The sequence below is a fragment of the Nycticebus coucang genome, chromosome 15, assembly GCF_027406575.1.
Source record: "Nycticebus coucang isolate mNycCou1 chromosome 15, mNycCou1.pri, whole genome shotgun sequence".
In the NCBI taxonomy this organism is placed as follows: Eukaryota; Metazoa; Chordata; class Mammalia; order Primates; family Lorisidae; genus Nycticebus; species Nycticebus coucang.
In genome coordinates, this window is record NC_069794.1 from 93,671,265 (window position 1) to 93,694,313 (window position 23,049).

At 47.0% G+C, this 23,049-nt stretch overlaps 1 protein-coding gene across 2 annotated transcripts in view; it reads left to right on the forward strand.

Annotated features, from left to right (window-relative positions):
• Window positions 1-8,271, forward strand: part of CDADC1 (cytidine and dCMP deaminase domain containing 1) — a 49,519-nt gene extending 41,248 nt beyond the window's left edge. The window contains exons 9-10 of one of the 2 annotated variants that reach the window (XM_053563747.1): window positions 4,387-4,447; window positions 5,927-8,262. In XM_053563747.1, coding sequence (XP_053419722.1) covers window positions 4,387-4,447; window positions 5,927-6,000 — 135 coding nt within the window. In that variant the 3' untranslated portion in view covers window positions 6,001-8,262. Of the gene's footprint in view, window positions 1-4,386; window positions 4,448-5,926 lie in introns of both variants that reach the window. The other variant, XM_053563749.1, reaches the window with a different exon arrangement.
• Window positions 8,272-23,049: the final 14,778 nt, after the last annotated feature.

A 23,049-nucleotide genomic window follows, 5' to 3' on the forward strand; every position in this document is an offset into this window, starting at 1 on the left:
CTTGGTGTGCTGGACAGAGCGGTCAAGATAGTTTAGATCACCCAGCAGACACACACACACACACACACATATCCCATGAGAGCAATCAGGGGGCAAAGAAGTTTTTTTCCCAGAAGTTAGTTGTTAACATGATACTAGATCACCCTTTTATTTTCCTCAAATGAAGAATAACCCCATAATCACAATACAAGCACAGAAATCAGGAAATTGTCACTGATGTGTTACTGCCCCGTCCCATTCCAGTCCAGGCTCAACAGGAATGTTCTGTACAGCTACAAGATTCTGTCCAAGGTCATATGTTGTTTTATGACATGCAGTGATTTAATCCTGGCATTTAATGTAAACTTTATATACTAGAATTTGCAGTAGGTAACTGTTTACAGATTGGGCTTTACATTCCTGTTATCTGTGTTAGTGTGTGTTCAGAGTACCTACAACATTTATTTACGTGTATGTGTGTGTATACAGTGTACACACACACACTTACACAACGGCTGTCCAGAAAGTATCCGGCTATTATTAATGCTATTTTTCATATTACATAGATGAATATTTCTAATTATTTTAAAGTTTATCATAGTTTGAAAAGACAAGGGGAGTGATGTGGCCCTGAAAGAAGGGAGAGATAAGAAAGATGCCTCTCGTGTAAAACCAAACCAAAGCTTGTATCTACCCAGTGAGCGCACTCTCCAGTTCTGTGTTTTTGTTTTCTGTCTCTTCCTTTCTCCTAAAGAATGTGGAGAAACGGGTTTTTCAAATTCTCTTCATAAAAATGAAATGACCTAGCTCTTTAGAACTACGAGTGATAGGTTATTGCCAATTCTGAAATATCTTACTTACTGGTAAATCTTAGTAGCTTTTTCTTTTTCTTTTCTTTTTTTTTTTTTTTTTTTTGGAGACAGTCTGACTTTTTCCCCCTTCGTAGAGTGCTGTGGTGTCACAGCTCACAGCAACCTCAAATTCTTGGGTTCAAGCAACTCTCTTGCCTCAGCCTCCCAAGTAGCTGGGACTACAGGCGCCGGCCACAACACCCGGCTACTTTTTAGAGACAAGGTCTCACTCTGACTCAGGCTGGTCTCAAACTTATTAGCACAGACAATCCACCCGCCTCTGCCTCCCAGAGTGTTAGGATTACAGGCGTGAGCCACTGCGCCTAGGCCCTTAATAGCTTTTCTTTTTTTTTCTTCATGGTTTTTGGCCAGGGCTGGGTTTGAACCCGCCACTTCCGGCATATGGGACAGGCGCCCTACTCCTTGAGCCACAGGCGCCGCCCTCCTTAGTAGCTTTTCTTTTTTTTTTTTTTTTGTGGTTTTTGGCCGGGGCTGGGTTTGAACCCGCCACCTCCGGCATATGGGACCGGTGCCCTACTCCTTGAGCCACAGGCGCCGCCCTCCTTAGTAGCTTTTCTTTTTTTTTTTTTTGGTGTGGTTTTTTTTTTTTTTTTTTTTTGGCCGGGGCTGGGTTTGAACCCGCCACCTCCAGCATATGGGACCAGCGCCCTACTCCTTGAGCCACAGGCGCCGCCCTCCTTAGTAGCTTTTCAATTGCTAAGAGAATAAAGAGAAAAACAGGGCAAGAGAAGCAGGGGGAAGCAAAGGGAGGCCTCGGGGGCAAAAACCAGGACAAGAAATGCTTCCTGGGCCAGACCCACTCAGGAGGACCCCACTCAGGTACTGTTTGAGAGAAAAGATGTGCTCCGGGTTGCTCCCTGTTCTTCCCATGCAGATTAGCTCTCCACCCTGCCATCCCTCCCCTCATCTGGCCGGGCCTGAAATATCACGCAGATGGTTAGCTAAAACACCTACTTTTGTAAATTCCAGTGGTTAACACACACTAGTATTTGTTCTAAATTTGAATTTCAGTAATGATTATTATTCTTACTTCTAGACTGTTAAAAGTAGTACAAGTGTCAGTTGATATTTTTAAGATTTAAAGTAAATTGCAATTAATTTTGGTTGAAAGATTTTTGCTTTTCTTTTGATATGTTACCGTGGACCTTGAGATAAGTGGTTGTGTAGCAGGCTGGGCTACGGCTGTTCAGCACTGTTTTCTTTTCTTTTTGAAACAGGGTCTCACTGTGTTGCTCAGGCTCATCTCAAACTCCAAGGTTCAAGCGATCCTCCCACCTCTGCCCCCTGAGTAGCTGGGCCTACAGGTGTAAGCCTTCAAGCCCACCTTAATACTAGAACAGAGTTTATGAATGTGTGTATCCATGTCCACTTACTCAATTCCTTTTTTTTTCCTGCTTCATATTTGCGGATTTTTCTCTATTAGGTCATATTACTTTGTATATTATGAAAGTAATATATGCTCACTTTTGAACAGTAGGGAAATAAAAAGGAACTTATATTATCTCACAACTCATAGATACCACTATTAACATATTGGCCTATTTCTATGTCATTCAAAATTCTTCAAAAATTACTTTTATCAATTATGCAATATTCCAACCTAACTTATTTAACCATTTTCCTGTTGTTGGACTAGATTGTTTCTACATTTTTTTTTTTTTTGAGATAGAGCCTCAAGCTGTCACCCTGGGTAGAGCGCTGTGGCATCACAGCTCACAGCAACCTCCAACTCCTGGGCTCAAGTGATTCTCCTGCCTCCGTCTCCCAAGTAGCTGGGACTACAGGCGCCCGCCACAACACCTGGCTGTTTTTTGTTTTTTTTTTGGTTGCAGCCATCATTGTTTGGCAGGCCCGGGCTGGGTTCAAACCTGCCAGCTCAGGTGTATGTGGCTGGTGCCTTAGCTGCTCGAGCCACAGGCACTGAGCCAAAAAAATATTTTTTGTAATTTTAAAAATGTAGAAACAGGTTCAGCACCCGTGGCTCAAGCGGCTAAGGTGCCAGCCACATATACCTGAGCTGGTGGGTTTGAACCCAGCCCGGGCTGGCCAAACAACAATAACGGCTGTAACTGAAAAAATAGCCAGGCATTGTGGCAGGTGCCTGTAATCCCAGCTACTTGGGAGGTGGAGGCAGTAGAATTGCTTGAGCCGGAGAGTTGGAGGTTGCTATGAGCGGTGATGCCATGGCACTCTACCCAGGGTGACAGCTTGAGGCTCTGTCTCCAAAAAAAAATTATAAAAATATTTTTTATGAATATCTATAAGTGTAAATTCAGGATTATTGGTTTTTAATTTTAATTCTGCCAAAATTAAGATTAAGATATTTTAAGACATTTAAGACATTTTAAGACTCTTTTTTTTTTTTTTGAGACAGAGCCGCAAGCTATCCCCCTGGGTAGAGTGCTGTGACATCATAGCTCACAACAACCTCCAACTCCTGGGCTCAAGCGATTCTCCTGTCTCCAACTCTCAAGTAGCTGGGACTACAGGTGCCCGCCACAACGCCCGGCTATTTTTTGGTTGCAGCCGTCATTGTTGTTTTGGCAGGCCCAGGCTAGATTCGAACCTGCCAGCTCAGTTGTATGTGGCTGGAGCCTTAGCGGCTTGAGCCACAGGTGCTGAGCATAATTTCTCATTTCTGTCAGGGATCTACCAATTCTACATGTCCTCCCTTTCTGAGGATTTTTTATATGTGGTAAAATGTCTTATATTATCTCCTCTCCTCAAGGATCAAGTTGTTAACTAGGTAATCTGATAAACTAGTTGATGTTTATGAAAGAGGCTCCCAGGTGGTAAATACTGACTCTTATCTCCTGAGAAAGCACCCAGGGCCTTTCTGGTTAGGTCCTTAGTGATTTCTAGATTCCAGCCAGCTGAACAAGGAAGGGCTGTGCTGTGAGATGCTGATCCAGCCTTCTCTGTGACATCTGAGAATTTTCAGGCTTCCTTATTTCTTTCCAAATGGTTGAGATAGAAAACTATAATCAGAGGAAATATGATATGTGATATTATATGACATAAAATGATATGATGTTAAATTGTAAATAATAGTTTATATGATATAACAACATTAAAATGCAAAGTAATCTTGGTCATATTTTCATTCTTTAACACCTAAGCCTTCTCCGTCTGTTACTAGAATCTGTAGGACCTGGATGGAATATGAAGTCATGTTGTTAATAATTCCATAGGACTGACTGGGCAGGCCTGAGTTCCAATTCTGTCACGGCTTGTGGTTAGTGTGTAACTTGGGCACGTCACTCCAATTAGTCCTCTGGTCTTCTGCTTCCTTACCTGTAAATGAGTGTAAAGGGCCTTTCCAGTCTCTTCATTCTCCAAGAGTATTGATTCTGATCCCCCAAAATCATATCATTGAGGGTTACTTAGGGTGGCCTTATTAGGACTTTGTTGATATGGACATACTAATTCCTTTGTATTTTTTAAAGCTGTTTTGATATTTAAAAGCAGGGTGCTTAAATTCTATCTTTAAAATCCCTTTTAAACACATAAATAACATGTCTGTGCCCCCTTACAGTGGCAACTGAATCCATCAGGAGCTTATGGTCTTGAACAAAATGAGCATGGAAGGAGAGAAAGTGAGTATTTACAAGTCCTGCACTGAGGGTTACTTGGTTGCTGAGGAGAACGGACACGTGGTGATTTTAATGATCAGGTGATGGCTATCGTGGCATTGATAGACAGAGTATTCTTTTCTACAGGGTAGATTTTTACTATTCACTTTGTTCTTAAACATTTGTATATCTACCAGATGTTACGTGCTATGAAAAGTGCTGATTAATAATTACTCCTCTAGAAACTACAGTTTAATACAAGTAATGATGTACACATTGAATTTATAAATTAAATTTATATGAAGCAGTAGACAACAGTGCTCTTCTATACCAAAACACAAGCTTCTAGGGCAGTTAGAAAGGAAAAATATGTATAATTAGCATAGCTTGCTCTATGACCAAATGATGAGGATGTATACCTTCTTCCAGGTAAAACCCAGGTTGGTCAGAGAATGGAAACATACTAGTTACTTAAATAATCTGGTTAAGAATCATCAGACCTACCATATATGAATTACTGGTTTTTAAAACCTTATTATCTGCATACTAACTCAGATGTTTGAACATCATATAATCTTTGCTCCCACTCCACCTTCTGCAGTTTTATTCAGTTAGTGCAAATTTAAGGAGGGTAAAATCCTTTGGGGGGGTCAGTATTGAATGTTCCTTTTATTGTTGGGCTTAGGCCTCCCGTCTGTATGATTTACATTTGCGTCTGTGTAATGTTTCAAATATTACACAAGAGGATGAGAGAGGAAGAGGAGGCTTTCCAGATCTACCTCTGGAAGGCGAGCGGGAGCCCTGACCCCAGTGTCTTTGGGACAAGGAAATAGCAGAGCAGACACACAGGCGTGGCGGGCAGGCAGCTCTCTCGCAGGCAGAAGGCAAGGGCTGGTGGTGGATACTTTCATGGTCTTGACTGTGGTGATGGGTGTATGTGTGTTTATGTCAGCACCCATCAAACTGTGCATTTTAAATATGTGCAGTTTATTGAATGCTTTAAACACAGTTTGGTTTATTGTAGAAAGTTGCTAAAAACAAAAGCCAGGATAAGGTTGAAGCCCCACTCTCCTCCCTGCCTGTCCAGTCACATAAGTCAGTGTTCCTACCAGTACAGGATTGTGTGAATTGGGGGGCTTCCCCCCACTTCCTACCCCCACAGAGGGCCCTCCTCCCTTAGAGGACAGATGGATTACTTTGTTTTTTCCAGCCTAATATGTGTCATAGGGACTCCTTCCTACCAAGAAGTTTTATGAATTATTTTCCAGACTGTGTTGAGTGAATCCTGTTTTTGAAAGGTCAGATGCTGTATTTCCTGAGAGTGAGTTATTTAGAATCAATAACCAATTCCTAATTCTTCACCATTAAGAATCGGAAGATAAAATAAAGAGAATGTTCCTTTAACATAAGCATTATTTTGCTTTTACAAATTACGTGGATAAAACAAGTCTGCATGTGTTTGAAGTGAAATGTTCCTGACTTGAACTTGTTCTTGAATGGTAGACGGAGTGCTGAGCACCACCCCTCTGAGTGAGGAACGGCATCAGAAGAAGAAGCTGTGTCTCGGGAACCACTGAGAAGCCGCCTGCTCGGGAGCCAAGGCCTCCAGGCATTTCTATTGCACTTCTAAAATTCAGCCTTGCTAACTCAGAAAATAAGGATGGATTTTGTGAATAATTGAAAAGCTTTTTTAAGGACATTAATTTATTTCTAGGATATGAATGATGTCAACGAGAATATTTTTATTTTGGACTTATGTGTGTGTTTTTTGGAATATCATAGTGAGTTCTTTTATTACACTACATGAAGTAGCAATAATTTGAGACCAATGTAATCTCTCACAGGATTTATTTCTATTTATCAATAGACTTTATTAGCCAATTTGACTTTATATTTGGGGATCTGAAAGGGGCTGGTACACTGGAAGTCACACTTCTGCAAGGAATCACCCACCTTTTTGAGAAATACTAATTCCTTTGGATTATGAGGGTGACAATTAGTAAACTGCTCCAGGGAAATAAATGTCATCTTTTAGGAGTCAGTGTGTAGCTAACTAAAAGGTCACATTTATATCCAAAGCTTTCTAGTAATCAGAATTTACTTAAGATGATTCATAAAAATAAAGTTGGTGGACTTGGTCTCCATTTTAAAAGTATATATTTTTTAATGTTGTTAATTTCTCTTAAATCTTTCAATATGTAGGATCACAGTGATTACTGGACCAGGATCCAGTTAAATCACTGATTTGGGGTAGCAAGAGGACAAGAATGTGACTCTTGAGGCAGCGTTGCTATTTGATGTCACTGACTTGAAATCATTCACAGTGAACCTCAAATTTGGTTCTCACATTAACAGAAAAGAAATATTTGATCTGGAATGTTGAAACTATCCTTTTCAGAATTCCATTTATAAATACTGCCTTCCTTATAATTTTTTTAAAATATAATTAATATAGACATCTTATGGCTTTGACAATAAAAAGGGAAGCTTCTTAAAAACATTTGCCGGCCGGCTGGGCACCGTGGCTCACACCTGTAATCCTAGCACTCTGGAAGGCCGAGGCGGGTGGATTACCTGAGCTCACAGGTTCGAGACCAGCCTGAGCAAGAGGAGCTCTCGTCTCTAAAATTAGCTGGGCATTGTAGTGGGCGCCTGTAGTCCCAGCTACTCGGGAGGCTGAGACAAGAGGATTGCTTGAGCCCAAGAGTTTGAGGTTGCTGTGAGCTATGATACTAGAGCACTCTACTGAGGGGGACAAAGGGAGACTGTCTCAAACAAAACAAAACAAAATATTTGCCAGGCCGAATGCAGTGGCTCACACCTGTAATCCCAGCGCCCTGGGAGGTCAAGGTGGGTGGATCTCCTAAGCTCATGAGTTCGAGAACAGCCTGAGCAAGAGTGAGACCTCATCTCTTGGCACTCTACCAAGGGCAACAAAGTGAGACTCTGTCTCAAAAAAAATGAATAAATAAGTAAATTAAAAAATAAATAAAAACATTTGCCGATCCCAAGAATACCAACATGGTTCTTTCACTTACCTTTCAAATTACTCTCCATGATTTCTGTCATTTTTATTTGCTGAGAAACTTTGAAAAAATTAGTCCAAACTTGAAGGTACATCTTTTGTACTTTCTTGGGGTTGGAGAGGGGAGGCTCACAGGCCGGGTGAGAAAGCTTTGTGCTGAGAAAGCTCTCCGGCTGTGTGGAGGGGTTAGTTTGCCTCTGCACTGGTTCCCTTCCTTTCCACGACACCGTGTGGCCTCCCAGGACCTCCTACCAGTTTCTCAGAATTATACTCAGGACAGTCCAGTGTTAACTCCATGCCTTGGCTTGGACAGCACCCTGCATAGATCCAGTGGGCATTCGAAGTCATACCAGGCAGTGGAAACTCGCCATAAATAGTTTACACAGCTGTACGGCATGGAGTGAGGAGGCAGAGAAGGGGAGTCCCCTTAGAGCTCACTAATGCTCACTTGAACACCACTCGTTAAGCTATTCCTAATATTTATCAGTATGAAAACACTGAGATTGCATACCTCCCCAAATGGCTTTATCATCTATGTTAACTATACGTGCTTAAGTTCTTGGATTTTTTGTTTTTTCAATATGCCACCTACACCAAATATTTTATTAATCAATCAGCAAATATTGTGTAAGACCCACAAGCTGGTAGACTGCCAGGCTTATGCATTTATATGTTGGGTAGTGGGAAAGGAGAAGCATGCAAATGGGGAGAAATTATTAGAAAGTGAAAACTTGGGGGTGGCGCCTGTGGCTCAGTGAGTAGGGCGCCGGCCCCATATGCCAAGGGTAGCGGGTTCAGACCCGGCCTCAGCCAAACTGCAACCAAAAAATAGCCAGGTGTTGTGGCGGGCGCCTGTAGTTCCAGCTGCTTGGGAGGCTGAGGCAAGAGAATAGCGTAAGCCCAAAAGCTGGAGGTTGCTGTGAGCCGTGTGACGCCACGGCACTCTACCGAGGGTGGTAAAGTGAGACTCTGTCTCTACAAAAAAAAAGGAAAGTGAAAACTTGGTATTTCTATAGTACTATTAAAATGGTCATGATAATGCCACTTTTTTCTTCTATATGACTAGACAGATTTCAATAGACAGTTACTGATTATGTAGCACCAGAAGGTAAACTCCATGAGGGCCAAAAGATAGATAGATAGATAGATAGATGAGTATGTGTATGTATATATATATTTTTTTTCTTTTTCTTTTTTTAAACTGCTGAGTCCCAGTGCCTAGCACAGTACCTGGCACTTCCCAGGCATTCTGTAAATATTTGTTGATTGATCCAGTGACTGACAGACATTGACTAGACCCTTGGGAAAAGATGTACAAGAAATGCTCCCTGATCTGAAGCCGCTCACAGTCTACTGAGCAGTCAGGAAAAGTGGCTCTCAGAGTGTGTCCCTGTGCCAGCAGCGTCAGCGTGCTTGGCACTTGTTAGACACTGTTCTTAGGGCTCACTGCAGCCCTGGTGAGTCAGACCCTCAGGGGTGGGCCCAGCAAGCCTGGTTTTAACAGACCCTCTGCGTGACTCCGGTGACCTTCCAGACTGAGAGCTGCCAGTGTGCACGTAACTATAGGAACGGTGGTGTCACATGGGGACATGCAGACACACTGGGGAGTCATGGAAAGTGCATTATAGCAGTGGAGGTGCTGAGGTGGGTCTGTGGAGCTTGGCATCGCCTGGTCAGTGAGCCTGTCACACGGTATCCACGGGTTTATATATTTTCATTGGCCATTGCCAAAGCTTTTTTTTTTTTATTGTTAAATCATAGCTGTGTACATTAGTGCGATCAAGGGGTACAATGTGCTGGTTTCATATACAATCTGAAACATTCTCATCAAACTGTTCAACGTAGCCTTCATGGCATTTTCTTAGTTATTGTATGTAGACATTTGTATTCTGCATTTAGTAAGTTTCACCTGTACCCATTCTAAGATGCACCGTAGATGTGGCCCCACCCATTACCCTCCCTCACCAAAGCTTTTTCTTTTCTGTGTGTTTCTTCACCTTACTTACTGATTTTGAAAATACACCTCTCACTCATAAGCCTTCCTCACTTTATGCAGGAACAGCTCTGCTCTGGGGACCGTCAGAGCAGTCCGCTTCCGGCGCACTTTCCAGCAAGTGGTGCTGAGCATAGTGGCCCCCCGGCATTCAGCAGAGACTGTTACTGTTGCTTTTTAGGACTGAGCATCAGTTTAGTTCCTTCTTTTCATGCTCTTCTCACCTTAGCATTTGTATTAAGATGCGTTAGCACAGGTAGCTACCCCACCATGTCACGGCGCTTCTCGTCCTTGTGGATAAGCCCCAAAGATGCTATGTCAGAGGAGCGTGGTCTCCCGCCAAAAGCTGTGAAGGCTTGGGGGAGATGAAGAATGCCTGAGAAAAAGCAACCTTTGAAGATAAAGAGTTAAGCCTTGTTGGACATCACTGTATCAGTAGGCTGTCTGCCCGTTTGTTATTTCTCATTGTGATCTGAAGGGGTTTTAAAAATGGAATCACTTTCCCAGACTTGCTGTATATTTTCGGGGGTTGGTCCACTAGACGGCTTCAGGCTCAACTTTCATTAAGACCCAGTTTATTAAACATGAGTGGGTGGGCTTGGCCAGCATCCCCAGCCGCTCACCTTGGGTACTGCCTACTGGACTCCCCATGAGTTATTTTAAGAACTTCTAAAGACGCTCAAAATATGAAATGGAAATGCCATTAGTGAGGGGCTGCTACAGTATTTTTTAATGTTATGATAATTCAAATATAGTTTCAATTTGCAACAATCAAATTCATGGACGTCTAGTGATTTATAATTTCTGATTGGTTAACATGTGGGATTCTGGGTAACGGTGTGTTTTGCTGCACAAGTGTAAGTGTTCCTAAAAGTTTTAAGATTCATTGTCAACACGCTAGGGGAGCCACCATTATAGTCTGATAATGCCCAAAGCATCCCGTAGTTGGTGGACGGACAGTCCATGTTTTTAGGTAAATGCGGGCTAGGGAGGCTTCACCTGTCTTGGCTCAGGTTGACACCAGAGTGACAGACAAGCCTCAGTTCTTCCTGCCTGCTCATTTCCTGGAGACTGGCCTGAATCCGAGGCATCAGAGACCGTGCAGACCCTTAATTCTGACAGCTCCTGATGAGAGAGAGGTCTTTGCTGGTGAGTGAGCGATGGTTTGACACCTGCGGGATGGGACAAAACACTCACTAGCCCTTCTACAGCCAACCACACCCCCGGGCTTTTGATGACACAGGTTCTGAAAAAGCCAAGGGTGACGAGGGGTGACACGGAGCATGCAGAACCACACGTTTCTTTTAAGAATGCCTCAACGAGAGATACAGCAGCAACAGCCACCGCAGCAGCAAATACACGTATTTACTGGAAAAAAAGAAAATGCTGATGAAAAAAAAGCAAGGTACTAGTTCAAACTGCCTAACCAGGTTTTTGAAAAAAACTGACATCTCCAAAGACCCTTTTTGAGTTCTATGCAACAAGCAAAACAGTAGTTCATTAAGTGTGTACTGAATATTAGCTGGCATGTCACCCTCCCAGCTAATGTGCCTCACACAGGGTACCTGGCTCTGTACATGGCAGAACAGTTGATGATTTATGTAGCTGACTGACAACCTTTTCATCACCCATTACCCAATTATCATGTGTATTTGTGACTATTTTATAAGCCTTTGATTATAATTTTACTATTTTTATATATATTTTATTTATTATATTTTACCATTTACTATGATTAAATGGTAATTTTACCATTACATTATAATTTTACCATTTACTATAATTAAATGGACCATAATGTTTTGCTGTTGTGACTTCGCTTATTTAATCATACCTAAGATTTTTCTGAAGTCAAATACTTTTCCAGTTAGGGCAATGAGGTACTGGCAAAACAGATGTGTGTGGGCGGGGGGAGGGACTGCTGGTTACATTTTCTAAAAATGGGACATTCATTTCTTTGGATGAAGAAATGAATTTCATTGGCTGGGCACAATGTCTCACACCTGTAATCCTAGCACTCTGGGAGGCCAAGACAGGAGGATTGCCTGATGTCAGGAATTTGAGACCAGCCTGAAAAAGATCAAGACTCCTGTTTCTTCTAAAAATAGATGAGCTGGGCATGGTGGTGGGAGCCTTAGTTCCAGCTACTTGGGAAGCTGAGACAGGAGGATCGCTTTGAGATTTTGAGGTTGTTATGAGGTAGGCTGACGCCACAGCATTCTAGCCTGGGATAACAGAGTGAGACTGTCTCAAAAAACAAGAACAACAACAAAGATTGGAACTCTGAATCCACCTCATTCAGCGTTTGTTCACAGGAGCACTGGTAGCATTTTGAGCATGATCATTTTCCATTACTTAGGACTGGTCTGAGCAATACCAGAGGCATAGCATCTCTGGCTCATACTCATCAATCGCCATTTGAGTCACCAAGAAGTTTTAACAACAGAATGCCCTCGGAGGTTGGGGTGGTGGGCTGCCCTTGGTTGAGGGCCCGTGATCAACCCAGCCACTGTCAGGCCTGCTTTTCATCCTAACTCTCCTTGGAAGAAAATAGCCAAGCTCAGCCCCAGCACCTGCAGCCGTCAGGAAGTCACCACCTCCTAAAGCCACATTCAGTCTTCATTATTATGTTATTTTTATGGAACAAACTCCTCCCCACACACTGCCCAGGTTCCTCCCCTGTGTCCTTGGTCCATGACACAGACCCCTTTGAGTCTCACCCTCTCCCTCAGGAGTGCCCTCCGGGATGTGAAGGTAGACTTTGTGTTCCTGGGGTCCCATGACAGCCCCCCACTTCTTCTGGAAACTTACTGTGCCTTTGACATAGGTTTTCATTTGACAGCGAAGCTCTTTTTACACTACCTCATTCCATTTCACACTATGAAGTAGGGATTATTTCCACTTTAAAGGTGATGGACCAGGGTCTCAGGCTAAACAATTTACCCAAGATTGCACCACTAATAAATTGGCAGCACCAGAACACCAACCTCTCCTTCCACTCCAAATGCCTTTCATGATTTTCCCAATCACCACGCTTTGTCCAGCCTCTCCCTGACTGATGCTCTCTGTCTACAACCCCGCTGGTCTCCTGTGGTCCAGCACTAAGAGCTCCGTGCCCCCATAACAGGGGGGGGTGGATTTCTCTGCCCTTGACCTTGGGCTGGACAGGTGAGGTGGAACTGTCCTCAGGCAGATTACGACTCTAGGCTCCAGGAAGCCTGTGCGCTTTTGACCACCACCAGCGCAGGGAGCTGAGCCACCCGGCCAGGTCAGCCCGACTAGGTGACCCCGACCCACCCCACAGACTCGCAGGAAAACCACTGGCTTTAAGTTCCTGAGTTTCAGGGGACTTGTTACGCGCAGCTGCCCAACAGTGCACCCGCTTCACCCACCGGGTCCCTTTCCCTACATTACCTGCTACCCGCAGTAGTTTTCTCGACATCCTCATCTTTCCGTGATTCGGAGCCACCTGTCTCTGCGCCCGCCCTCTCCGGGGCACCACTCTCCACTGTCCCTCTGAGGCCCCCTTTTTTCAGGCACTGCCCTCTCCAGCTTCTTGTCTCTCTTCTCTCCCCCGGGGCCTCTCCTGGGCCCTCCCTGCCCTCCCGCTTAGCTTCCCTCTCTCCAGGAACCCCATCCTCTCCCACGACCTCCAGGGCCACCAGCTGCCGACCACTGTTTCCCACCCGCGTCCCCGTCCCGCTGCTTTTCTACAGAGAACAGCGCAGAGGAAGGAGGCCGCGCGTGGGGGAGAGTGGCCGGGGCTCCAGGCCGGGAGCCATTACAAGCCCAGCAAGGCGTGACGCGGCCGACAGGGCAGCCGGGCCCCCAGACCCGCCCAGCACTGAGCGCCCACAGTGCTGCGTTCGCACCTGGCCAGGGAGCGGATTCAGCCCGCCCCCGCAGCCACCCCGCTCCTGGTTCATTCTGGTCTCTCCACCAGTTAGGCCTCCCTGTCACATCGTGTCACTCGGTCATTTGATCAGTGCGCTTTTCCACATGGTTTAAGTCAGAGGGCTGCATGGCCCAGAAATGGACACAGATGCCGCCGGAAGGAGCAGCTACAGCGGAGCATTGTTAGAGTGCAGGGGATCTGGAGTTGGGGCTGGGCGGGCGCGAAAGGAGAGTAGTTACATTGGGGACAGCAAGTGACAAGGACAGGGAGGTTGGCAGGGGACAGTGAAACCACGGAGGGCGTTGGGAACACTTCCGAAAAGCAACAGGGAGCTAGAGAAAGATTTTTTTTTTTTTTTTTTTTTTGGTTTTTGGCCGGGGCTGGGTTTGAACCCGCCACCTCCGGCATATGGGACCGGCGCCCTACTCCTTGAGCCACAGGCGCCGCCAGAAAGATCTTAACCAAATGATCACGTTTTCATGTTGAAACGGCCACCTGGCTTCCGTGTGGAGAGCCCAGGGTGTGGCGTGGAGGGAGCAAGAGGAACCGGAGAGACGGTGGTGGGTTCAAAATGAGAAATGATGGAGTCTCAACACAGGTTACCCCTGAGGGGAGTAAACGGCACCGAGGAAGGTCAGGGGACCGGTTGGCAGGTGCGCGGGGCAAAGGGCAGCGGGAGGGACCGGGCAGGGCGAACCCGGAGACGCGGCGGAGAGGAAGACGCAGGTGAAACTTTTAGTAAGGACCCGCCACGCGTTCACTCAGAAAACCAGAGCGAGCGTGTCCACGTCCCAGACGCCGCCCGGCCCGGGATGTGTCCAGGAAGGCGCAGGGGGCGGCCGGGATCGGGGTCCGGGGCCCTGGGGGGCTGAAACTCAGGGAGGAAGGACCAGAGGCCGCCGCTAACTCCGGTGGTTCCCAGGGACAGTGAGGAGGCAGCTGGGCGCACGGTCCCCGGCGGAGAAGGCCCCAGGTGGTGACCGAAAGGCAGCCGGCCCCGCAGGACACCCTGGGCCAGGGAAGGCCGAGCCGATCCTGCGGGCTCCGAACACCGTGGTGCGGACTTTGGGCTGAGTCTGAGTGTTAGAGGCCACCGGCGGGCTTGGGGCGCGGGAGCGCGGTGTCCAGACTTGGGGCTCGTGCGGAGACGGGCGCGCGGAGCTGCTCACACCCGCCTGTGTCCCAGAGGCTAAGTGCCCGTGCGGTGGCTGCAGGTGGGAGGCAGGGAGACGACTCTGGTTGTGGCACGAACAGCTGCGGGTCCGGGGCGCCGGCGGACCCGGGAGGGCGGAGGAGTCCCGCGTCCCCAGAGGGGCGCGCGTGGGCTCGGACGTCGGTCCCCCTAGAGCCGCGATCAGCAGCACCTGCCCGCAGCAGGCGCGGACGCGAAGCCCGGCAGGGAGCCGGGATCGGAGGGCCGCGCGGGAGATGCGTCGGTCCCTGGCGCTAGGTTCATGGAACCTGGGAAAGGAGGGGCCTTTGTCTCCTGTGTCACCTGCCACTGAGGGGATGAGACGGAGGAGGACAAGAGGTCACCCATCGGTTCTAGAAGAGCATGTTGGGAAAGGTGGGGCCGGGTCGTGGGGCGCATGGGTGGTGAGGAGGGAAAGCCCACCCGCGGGGTAAGGCAGAAGTGAGGCTGGCTAAGGAAGGAGGCAGGGTGATGTTGGCACCCTGGACAGCAGCAGCCGGGAGAGACCTGGGCACAGCGAGGGGAGGTGGATGCCTGTGGGTCACGTGGGTGCACAGGGCCCTGAGTCCGGGATCCGCACCGCTAACTCGCTAACTCGGGTGGTTCCCAAGGACCCTGAGGAGGCCAGCGGGCCGCCCAGATCTGTTTGGTGAAAGCGGACGGACGGACTGAAGCCCCAAAGGTCCCTTCAGTGCTGCAAACACGGAGACCGGGAAAGCAGCAGCCCGGTTAATGGAGTTGGGTAGTCCAGGGGCGAATCGCTGTTGAGTGGACCCAGGACCCATTTATTTTATTTATTATTATTATTATGGTTTTTTTTGTTGTTGTTTTTAAGCCGTCGCCCTGGGTGGAGTGCCCTGGCATGACAGCTCACAGCAACCTCCAACTCCTGGGCTTAAGCGATTCTCTTGCCTCAGCCTCCCAGGTAGCTGGGACTACAGGCGCCCACCACAACGCCCGGCTATTTTTTGATTGTAGTTGTCATTGTTGTTTGTCAGGCTGGAGCTGGATTCGAACCAGCCAGCTCTGGTGTATGTGGCTGGCGCCTTAGCCACTTGAGCTACAGGCACTGAGCCTATTATGTTTTTGAGGCAGAGTCTCACTCTGTTGCCCTGGGTAGAGTGCTGTGGCAACATCACAGTTCACAGCGACCTCAAACTCCTGGGCTCAAGCGATCCTCCTCTCTCAGCCTTCCAAGCTGGGACTACAAGAACCTGCCACAATGAGTTTCTATTTTTAATGGAGATGGGTCTGGCCCTGGCTCAGGCTGGTCTCGAACTCCTGAGCTCAAGCAATCCACCCACCTTAGTTTCTCAGAGTGCTGGGGTTACAGCGTGAGCACAATGCCTGGTAGGAGTGAACTCACCATTTAAATCACGATGAGTTTGGGATTATGGGTAGGTATATATTTTAAAATGGAGAAATTCAAGGGGCAGTGGGAAATGGAGAGAGCAGGGAAATGTTAAGGCTGGCAACACGTCTCAAGCAGGAACTGCCTGAAAACTTGGGAGAACATCAAAAAAAGAGCCAAGACCCAAGAGGAGAACTGGGGCCACACCTGAGCAGAGGGCGGGGCTGACCACGCCTGACCACGGATGGCAAGAGGAGAACCTGGGTCGCACCTAAACAGATGGGTAGGGCTGGCCATGGCTGACACAGCTGACCACGGACGGTAGGAACATTCTAGTTGTGATGGTATTTCTGTAAAGGCCACGCATTGAAACAAGGGGGACTGGCCAGTGCAGTTGCACAGGGAACACTGTGCTGCCATTAAAAACATAGACCAATATTACATGATATACAAAGTAGGAGATCATAAGTCAAAAAAGAGCAGGTTGCAAACCCATATCATGATTCTATTTTATAAATTTTTAATGGTTTATTGAGATATAATTCACATGCCATGCAATTCTCCCGCTTAAAATATACATTTCAATGGTTTGTAGCATATTAATTCACAGATACATGCAACCATCACCATCAAATTTAGAACATTTTCATCATCTCAAAAAGAAACCTATCCCCTATGTCCCTCCACCCCCTCCCAGGCAATCACTAAGCTTTTTTCCTGGATTCCCCTGTTCTGGTCTTTGGTATGAATGAACTCATTTAGTATGTTGGTGCAATGGTTTAAATATTTGTACCCTCTAAAGCTCCCATGGAAATGTAATTGCCAATGTAGGGGAATTAAGAGGTGGGTAGACCTCATGGGTAGGGTAGGGATCACGGTGAAACTTGCCCTTTTCCCTTTGGTTGGTTCACTAAAAGGTCAACTCACGATTACGGTAGATTAATAAGAGAAAGGTTTATTTCCAAATACCATGTGCCTGGGGAGAATCACGAGAATGATTACCTGAAGTCTCAGTGATGGTCAGAGACTTCTAAAGATGCCTTTTAGAAGGGAGGGGGCAGAGTGTGGAAAGTACATGTGCAGCAAGTGGTTGCTGGGGGGATGTGTGGATGGGTAGAAACAGACTGATCTGTAGACTAACCTGAGAGACACGTCTAGTGCTTCAAATGACTTTAGGGCCAGGTCTATTAGTCTGCAGTAAAGAAGTCAGCAGCCCCCACCTGATTCTAAATCAGGTTACTCAGGTTTTAGGTAGAGGAAAGGCCTCTTCCAATGCTTTCTGATCATGAATGCCTTTAATTCAAAATATTCTTTATGCCAAGGAATCATATTTTGGGGTGAAATTTCCTTAGCTCCTTCAGTGGGATTGGTACCATTATTTAAAAAAAAAATTTTTTTTTTTTTTTTTTTTTTTGAGACAGAGCCTCAAGCTGTTGCCCTGGGTAGAGTGCTGTGGCATCATAGCTAACAGCAACCTCAAACTCCTGGGCTCAAGCGAGTCTCCTGTCTCTGCCTCCCAAGCAGCTGGGACTACAGGTGGCTGCCACAACACCCAGCTATTTTTTGGTTGCAGCCATCATTGTTGTTTGGAGGGCCCGGGCTGGATTCAAACCCGCCAGCTCAGTTGTATGTGGCTGGCGCCTTAGCCACTTGAGCCACAGGCGCCGAGCCTTAAATTTTTTTTTAGAGACAGAGTCTCACTTTATCACCCTTGGTAGAGTGCCGTGGCGTCACACAGCTCACAGCAACCTCCAACTCCTGGGCTTAGGTGATTCTCTTGCCTCAGCCTCCCAAGTAGCTGGGACTACAGGCACTTGCCACAATGTCTGGCTATTTTTCTGTTGTGGTTTGGCCAGAGCTGGGTTTGAACCCACCACCTGCGGTATACGGGGTAGGCGTCCTACTCACTGAGCCACAGGTGCCGCCCTGGTGCTGTTATTAAAGGGTGAGTTGGTCTGTTCTTACACCCTCACCACATGCTGACATCTCAGTCTTGGCCTTTCCTGCCTCTAGAACCGTGAGCCAATAAATTTCTGTTCATTATAAATTACCCGGGCCGAGGTATTCTGTTACAGGAGTTGAAAACAAATGAAGACAGTGGTCTTTTGTGTGTGGCTTCTTTCACTTAGCATAATGTTCTCAAGGTTTATTCATCTATTGTGTGTGTCAATACTTCATTTGTTTTGTGATGGAATAATATTGTGTGGACATAGCACATTCTGATTATCTGTCAGCTGATGCCCATTTGGGTTGTTTCCAACTTTTGGCTATTATAAAGAACGCTGCTATAAACATGTTATGTGCAAGTTTCTGTGTGGGTATGTTTTCATCACCCTTGGGTATATACCTAGGAGTGGAATTGTTGGGGCATATGGTAAGTCTATGTTTAAGTGCCAGACTGTTTCTACACCTGCGGCACCATTTTACATTCCCACAAGCAGTGTATGAGGTTTTCAATTTCTCTGTATCCTTGCCAATACTTGTTAATGTCCAACTTTTTTTTATTCTAGTCATCTTAGTGTGTGCGAAATGGTGCTCATTGTGATTTTTATTTGCATTTCCCCAGTGACTAATGATGTTGAACATTTTTTCATGTGCTTATTGGTCATTTATTTCTTTGAAGAAATGTCTATTCAAGTCCTTTGGCCATTTTTAATTTGGTTATCTTTTTATTATTGAGTTGTACATCAACATTCTGTTTTTGTCAATAAAAATTATGCATCAAGGGTGGTGCCTGTGGCTCAAAGGAATAGGGCACCAGCCCCATATGCCAGAGATGATGGGTTCAAACCCAGCCCTGGCCAAAAACTGCAAAAAAAAAAAAAAAAAATTTATGCATCAAAAAGGCTCAAATGATATTATTGCCAACAGCGGTTATCCCTGGATAGTGAATTAGAAGATAATTATTTGGTTTTCACTGACCTATATCGTCTAAATGTTTTATAATGAATGTTGTAATAAAATGAAAGTTATAAAGAAAAGGAAAAGGAGCCACTGAAAGACAGAGAGGTGTGCTCAGAGGATCCAGACAGCCAGGCCACTGCCACGGTAGGTGGTGACTGAATCATAGTAGGAGCAGTTTTGTCCGACCACTTCCTCCTGGGCTCTTCTGCAGCCTCAACTATCACAGAGATGGGAAGATTTGGCAACAGACAGAAAAGGTGTGGCCATGGTGTCTTCACATATATAAAGAGAAAGGAATGGGGTAAGTCGTAAAGATCCCTGGCCATTGAAAATGGAGGGAGACAATGTTGGACCCAGGCGGGAAAGGCCTCCTGAGTCATTTGTCAGCTTCTTTTCTTGGAATGTCCCAACTCCAGACAGTGCCAGTGGGGCTGCAAACTGCAGGACCCTATGGCCTCAAACGCTCTCCCTCTACCTACCCATGAGGGTGAGCATTTCATCAGGCCAGAAATAGACACTGTCTGGGGTTAAGCATGAGGCGCAAACAGGGCCCATCAGAGCTCTGTCAGGGGAGGTGATAAATGGATGCCGAGAGAGAGGTTCCTTCTCTTCTTTTTGAATCCATTCAGGGAACGTCAGTGGGCACTTTCTCAGCATCTGGACATATCCTGCCCAAGAATGAAACCGCACGCAGAGCCCTAGATCCAGCCATGCCTAAGACCGTCCTACCTTTGGCATTCCCAATGATGTGAAATACTAATTATTTTCTGTAAGCCAGTTTGAGATGTATTTCTATCATTTGCAACTAAAAAGGTCCTCATTAACCGAGGTCCATTCTAATCCAATGACTTGGTCATCTGAGCCAAGAGAACAGGTTGCTTTCAGATGAATTGGTATAAACCATTCCTAGGCAGTAAAAGCTTAGAGGAAAAAAGAGACTGTGGCTAGGAAGGGAGCTACAGCCAAAGAACACGTTTTCCAAGACAGGTGATCTGTCTAGACTGGATGTCAGAGCAGGATAGAAGGTGGTGGAGAAAAAGCGTCTGAGGATGGCTGGCCTCTGATAAACTGGAGGTTACTTGAGAAAGTGATGAAGGAAAGGCAAATGGGTTGATGTGGAAATGTTGGGTGATATCTTGTCTCCCCAGCTGGAGGACAGGAAAGGAGAGTAACCCGGCAAGTGTGTGGCGCGGGGAGGGGGCAGTTCCGTACAAGGCCCCACCTTCACGGGGCCACACGGGAACCGGTTCTCACCTAAGGAGGGGAAGTAGCATGGAGGGTTTTGAGAAGTGAGGCTGGGGAAAATACACCAGAAAATCAGCAAGATGGAATTCTAATAACCCTAGAAACTGTTTCATCACACTCAGCCTGTCTGCCATTCAAGTCTGTCTTCCTGTGACTTGTCTAGTTATCCTTCTTCTGAACACAGAACTTTCTCTTTCCAGGGGGGTAGCTTCCTCTGAGCTAGATTTTGAGTGAATTAAGTAGGGAGACATCTAGCATGTCTTTGTCTTTTTTGAGACACAGTCTCACTTTGTCACCCTTGGTAGAGTGTCATGGCGTCACAGCTCACAGCAACCTCAAACAATTGGGCTTAAGCAATTCTCTTGTCTTAGTTTCCTGAGTAGCTGGGACTACAGGCGCCTGCCACAATGCCCAGCTATTTTTAGAGGCAAGTCTCGCTTTGGCTCAGGCTGCTCTGGAACCTGTGAGCTCAGACAATCCACCCACCTTGGGCTCCCAGAGTGCTGGGATGACAGGCGTGAGCCACGGCACCCGGCCTTCCAGCATGGAGTAAGATCATCAGGCTTTTGAGCAGGGGTGTGCTAGTGGGATCCCAGGGCCAAACGTACCCCTAAGACAGAACGTGTCTTCACTTTGCTCCAAGCTGGAGGCAGCAGCAGAGGGACTCACGTTTACCTGTCCACGTTAGGACATGGTAGTGAATGTTCCTGAGTGGCAAGAATGAATTCCTCCCTTCTCGACCCTGTGAGATATGGAGTGGGGCTTAGTGGGTCAGCCTCCCTGGGAGAGACAAGAGGAGGCACTTGCGAACTTGATGCAGAGGTCACATCAGGGGCTGGGGCTGCCTGTGGGTGCTGGGGCATCCTGTGGGTGCTGTCACTTCATGGTGAGCTGACTTGCAGTCCCGCCTCCTGGGGCCTGATGCCTGCCCCATCCACCCCGGCTGGCAAGGGGACGGCAGCCAGGCAGAGGAGGGGTTGGGACTTCAGGGACACGAGAGTCCGAGGCCAGGTTCTGAGCCTCCTCCCAGGAGTGAAGGTGCAAGGGGACCTGCGATATCATCCCTGCCCTGTCCTTCTCATCCAGCTGCCTGTTCCCTGGCTGCAGGTCCTGGGCTGTGCCTGGATTCAGATGGGCATGACAAACTGACACCCGAACAAAGACACACTGCTGGGAAATGGCCCCTGGTCAAGGTGAAGGGCATGCCTGCTGCTGCCAGATGCCGTGGGCCGCTGAGGGCACGCCCGCCTCCTTCCTCCCACACCCTTGGGCGGCACAGAGCCTTATTCATCCTGGCAGAGCAGGTCACGCCCATGTGAATGTCACGCTCAGTTCCTGCACAAAGGGCGGAGACTTTGTTCCTCACAGAAGTAGCAAGTGTGAATTGGGATTAGGGAAGCATCCTGGGATTGGGGAACTGTCATCTGGACAGGTGGGGGGGACACAGCGAGGCCCTGGCCTAGATGTCAACCACTGCTTCGTCCCAATGGCACTTTTTCCTCCTGATTAATGAGAAGTTATACCTGACTAGGTTGCAGCGTTTGCATGTGTTAGGAAGAGTCCCTGTTGACCTTGTGTCCAGCACCCAGGAGGTGTGCCGTGCACTCTCACATTGTGTCCACTAAGTTGGAGCACACCCATCCCCACCCCTACTCCTTGCTCCCTCCTCCTCCCATGGCACTTTTTAAAAACCCTGTCAACCCCCCTGCGCAAGGATGACACGCAAATTCGTGAAGCGTTCCATATTTTTAGGAAAAGAATAAATTTTTTTGCATTTAAAAAAAAAAACAAAAAAACCCTGTCAACCTAGTTTTTGATTATGAGGCTACGCCTTCAGAATGACTAGCTCTGCCCCACATTGCTAACTGGCTCAAACACAGACTTTAGGGCCACCTGTGTGCACCCAGGCCTAGCAGGGACCTAGACAGAGCGTGAGCATCAGCACCAGGAAGGACCAGGGGCTGCAGTGCACAGCAGGCTCCCTGCCCAGCAGCTGCACACCCTGGGGGAGGCATGCACCCGGGAAAAGCAGGGCTGTCTCCTCCACTCCCCATGCCTGTGGGATGTCGTTTGGGCCAAGGTTAAATACACAGGGAAGCAGATGAAAGGGTGGCCGGTTCTGAGGTTTGAATCACAAGGAGGAACAAACCGCTTCCTCCTCACTCAGACTTCCACTTCTCCTTAAATCTCAGTGGCCCCAATTGGCGCTGCTGCCCCATGTTTTTCTTGAGTTCCAGATTCATTTGTCTGATGGCCACCTGAATGTGGCCTTATAATGTCTCTGGACCCTCGTGTGCCTGTGTCCTTGTCCTAAGCTCCCAGTGGTGGTTGAGCATGTCACCATCTCGTCAGGTCACCCAAGTGACAGGCCTGTGTCCTATAGTGAAGGTGCAGCAATGAGCCTGGCAACATTATGTCCTGAGTACCTCCCAAGTCCACGGCTCCTGCCTTTGCCTTTGAATCCTGAGCCACCATCTGCTCACACACTATGATCTTGGGCAAGCGGCCCTTTCTGTACCTCTGTTTCCACATCTGTAAAACTGGGATTGTGGAGATTGTTAGGAATTAATAGTGTTTAAAAAAAATCCTGACAAATAGAGCTGGGAAGGCCATGAAGAGGATTCTCACATACTTGATAATAAAACCACCAGAGAATAGTTCTGTGAGGACATCTGCCCAGCCACTGCCTATCCAGCCTTGGACGGCTGTCACCCTCATTATTGATCTTTGTAGCCAAGGGTGGTTACTTTAAAATAACTATGTAATTGTCCTCATTTTTTCCTTTAAAAATCATTGTCTTTCTTTATCTCCTGAACACACAGAGTTTTTCCCTACATAAACATCATTTTCTTTGGGCAAGCACCTCTCTGATGTTACTTAGGTTGACAGCATAGTAACAGTACACAGCACAGTTCCGAGAACTGACTTTAACACTCCTGAAGTAACTGGAACAGCCGGGTGGTACCACCAAGGCTGCATTAGCTGTTATCAGCAGGTGTTAATATTAGCAGGCCCTCACCT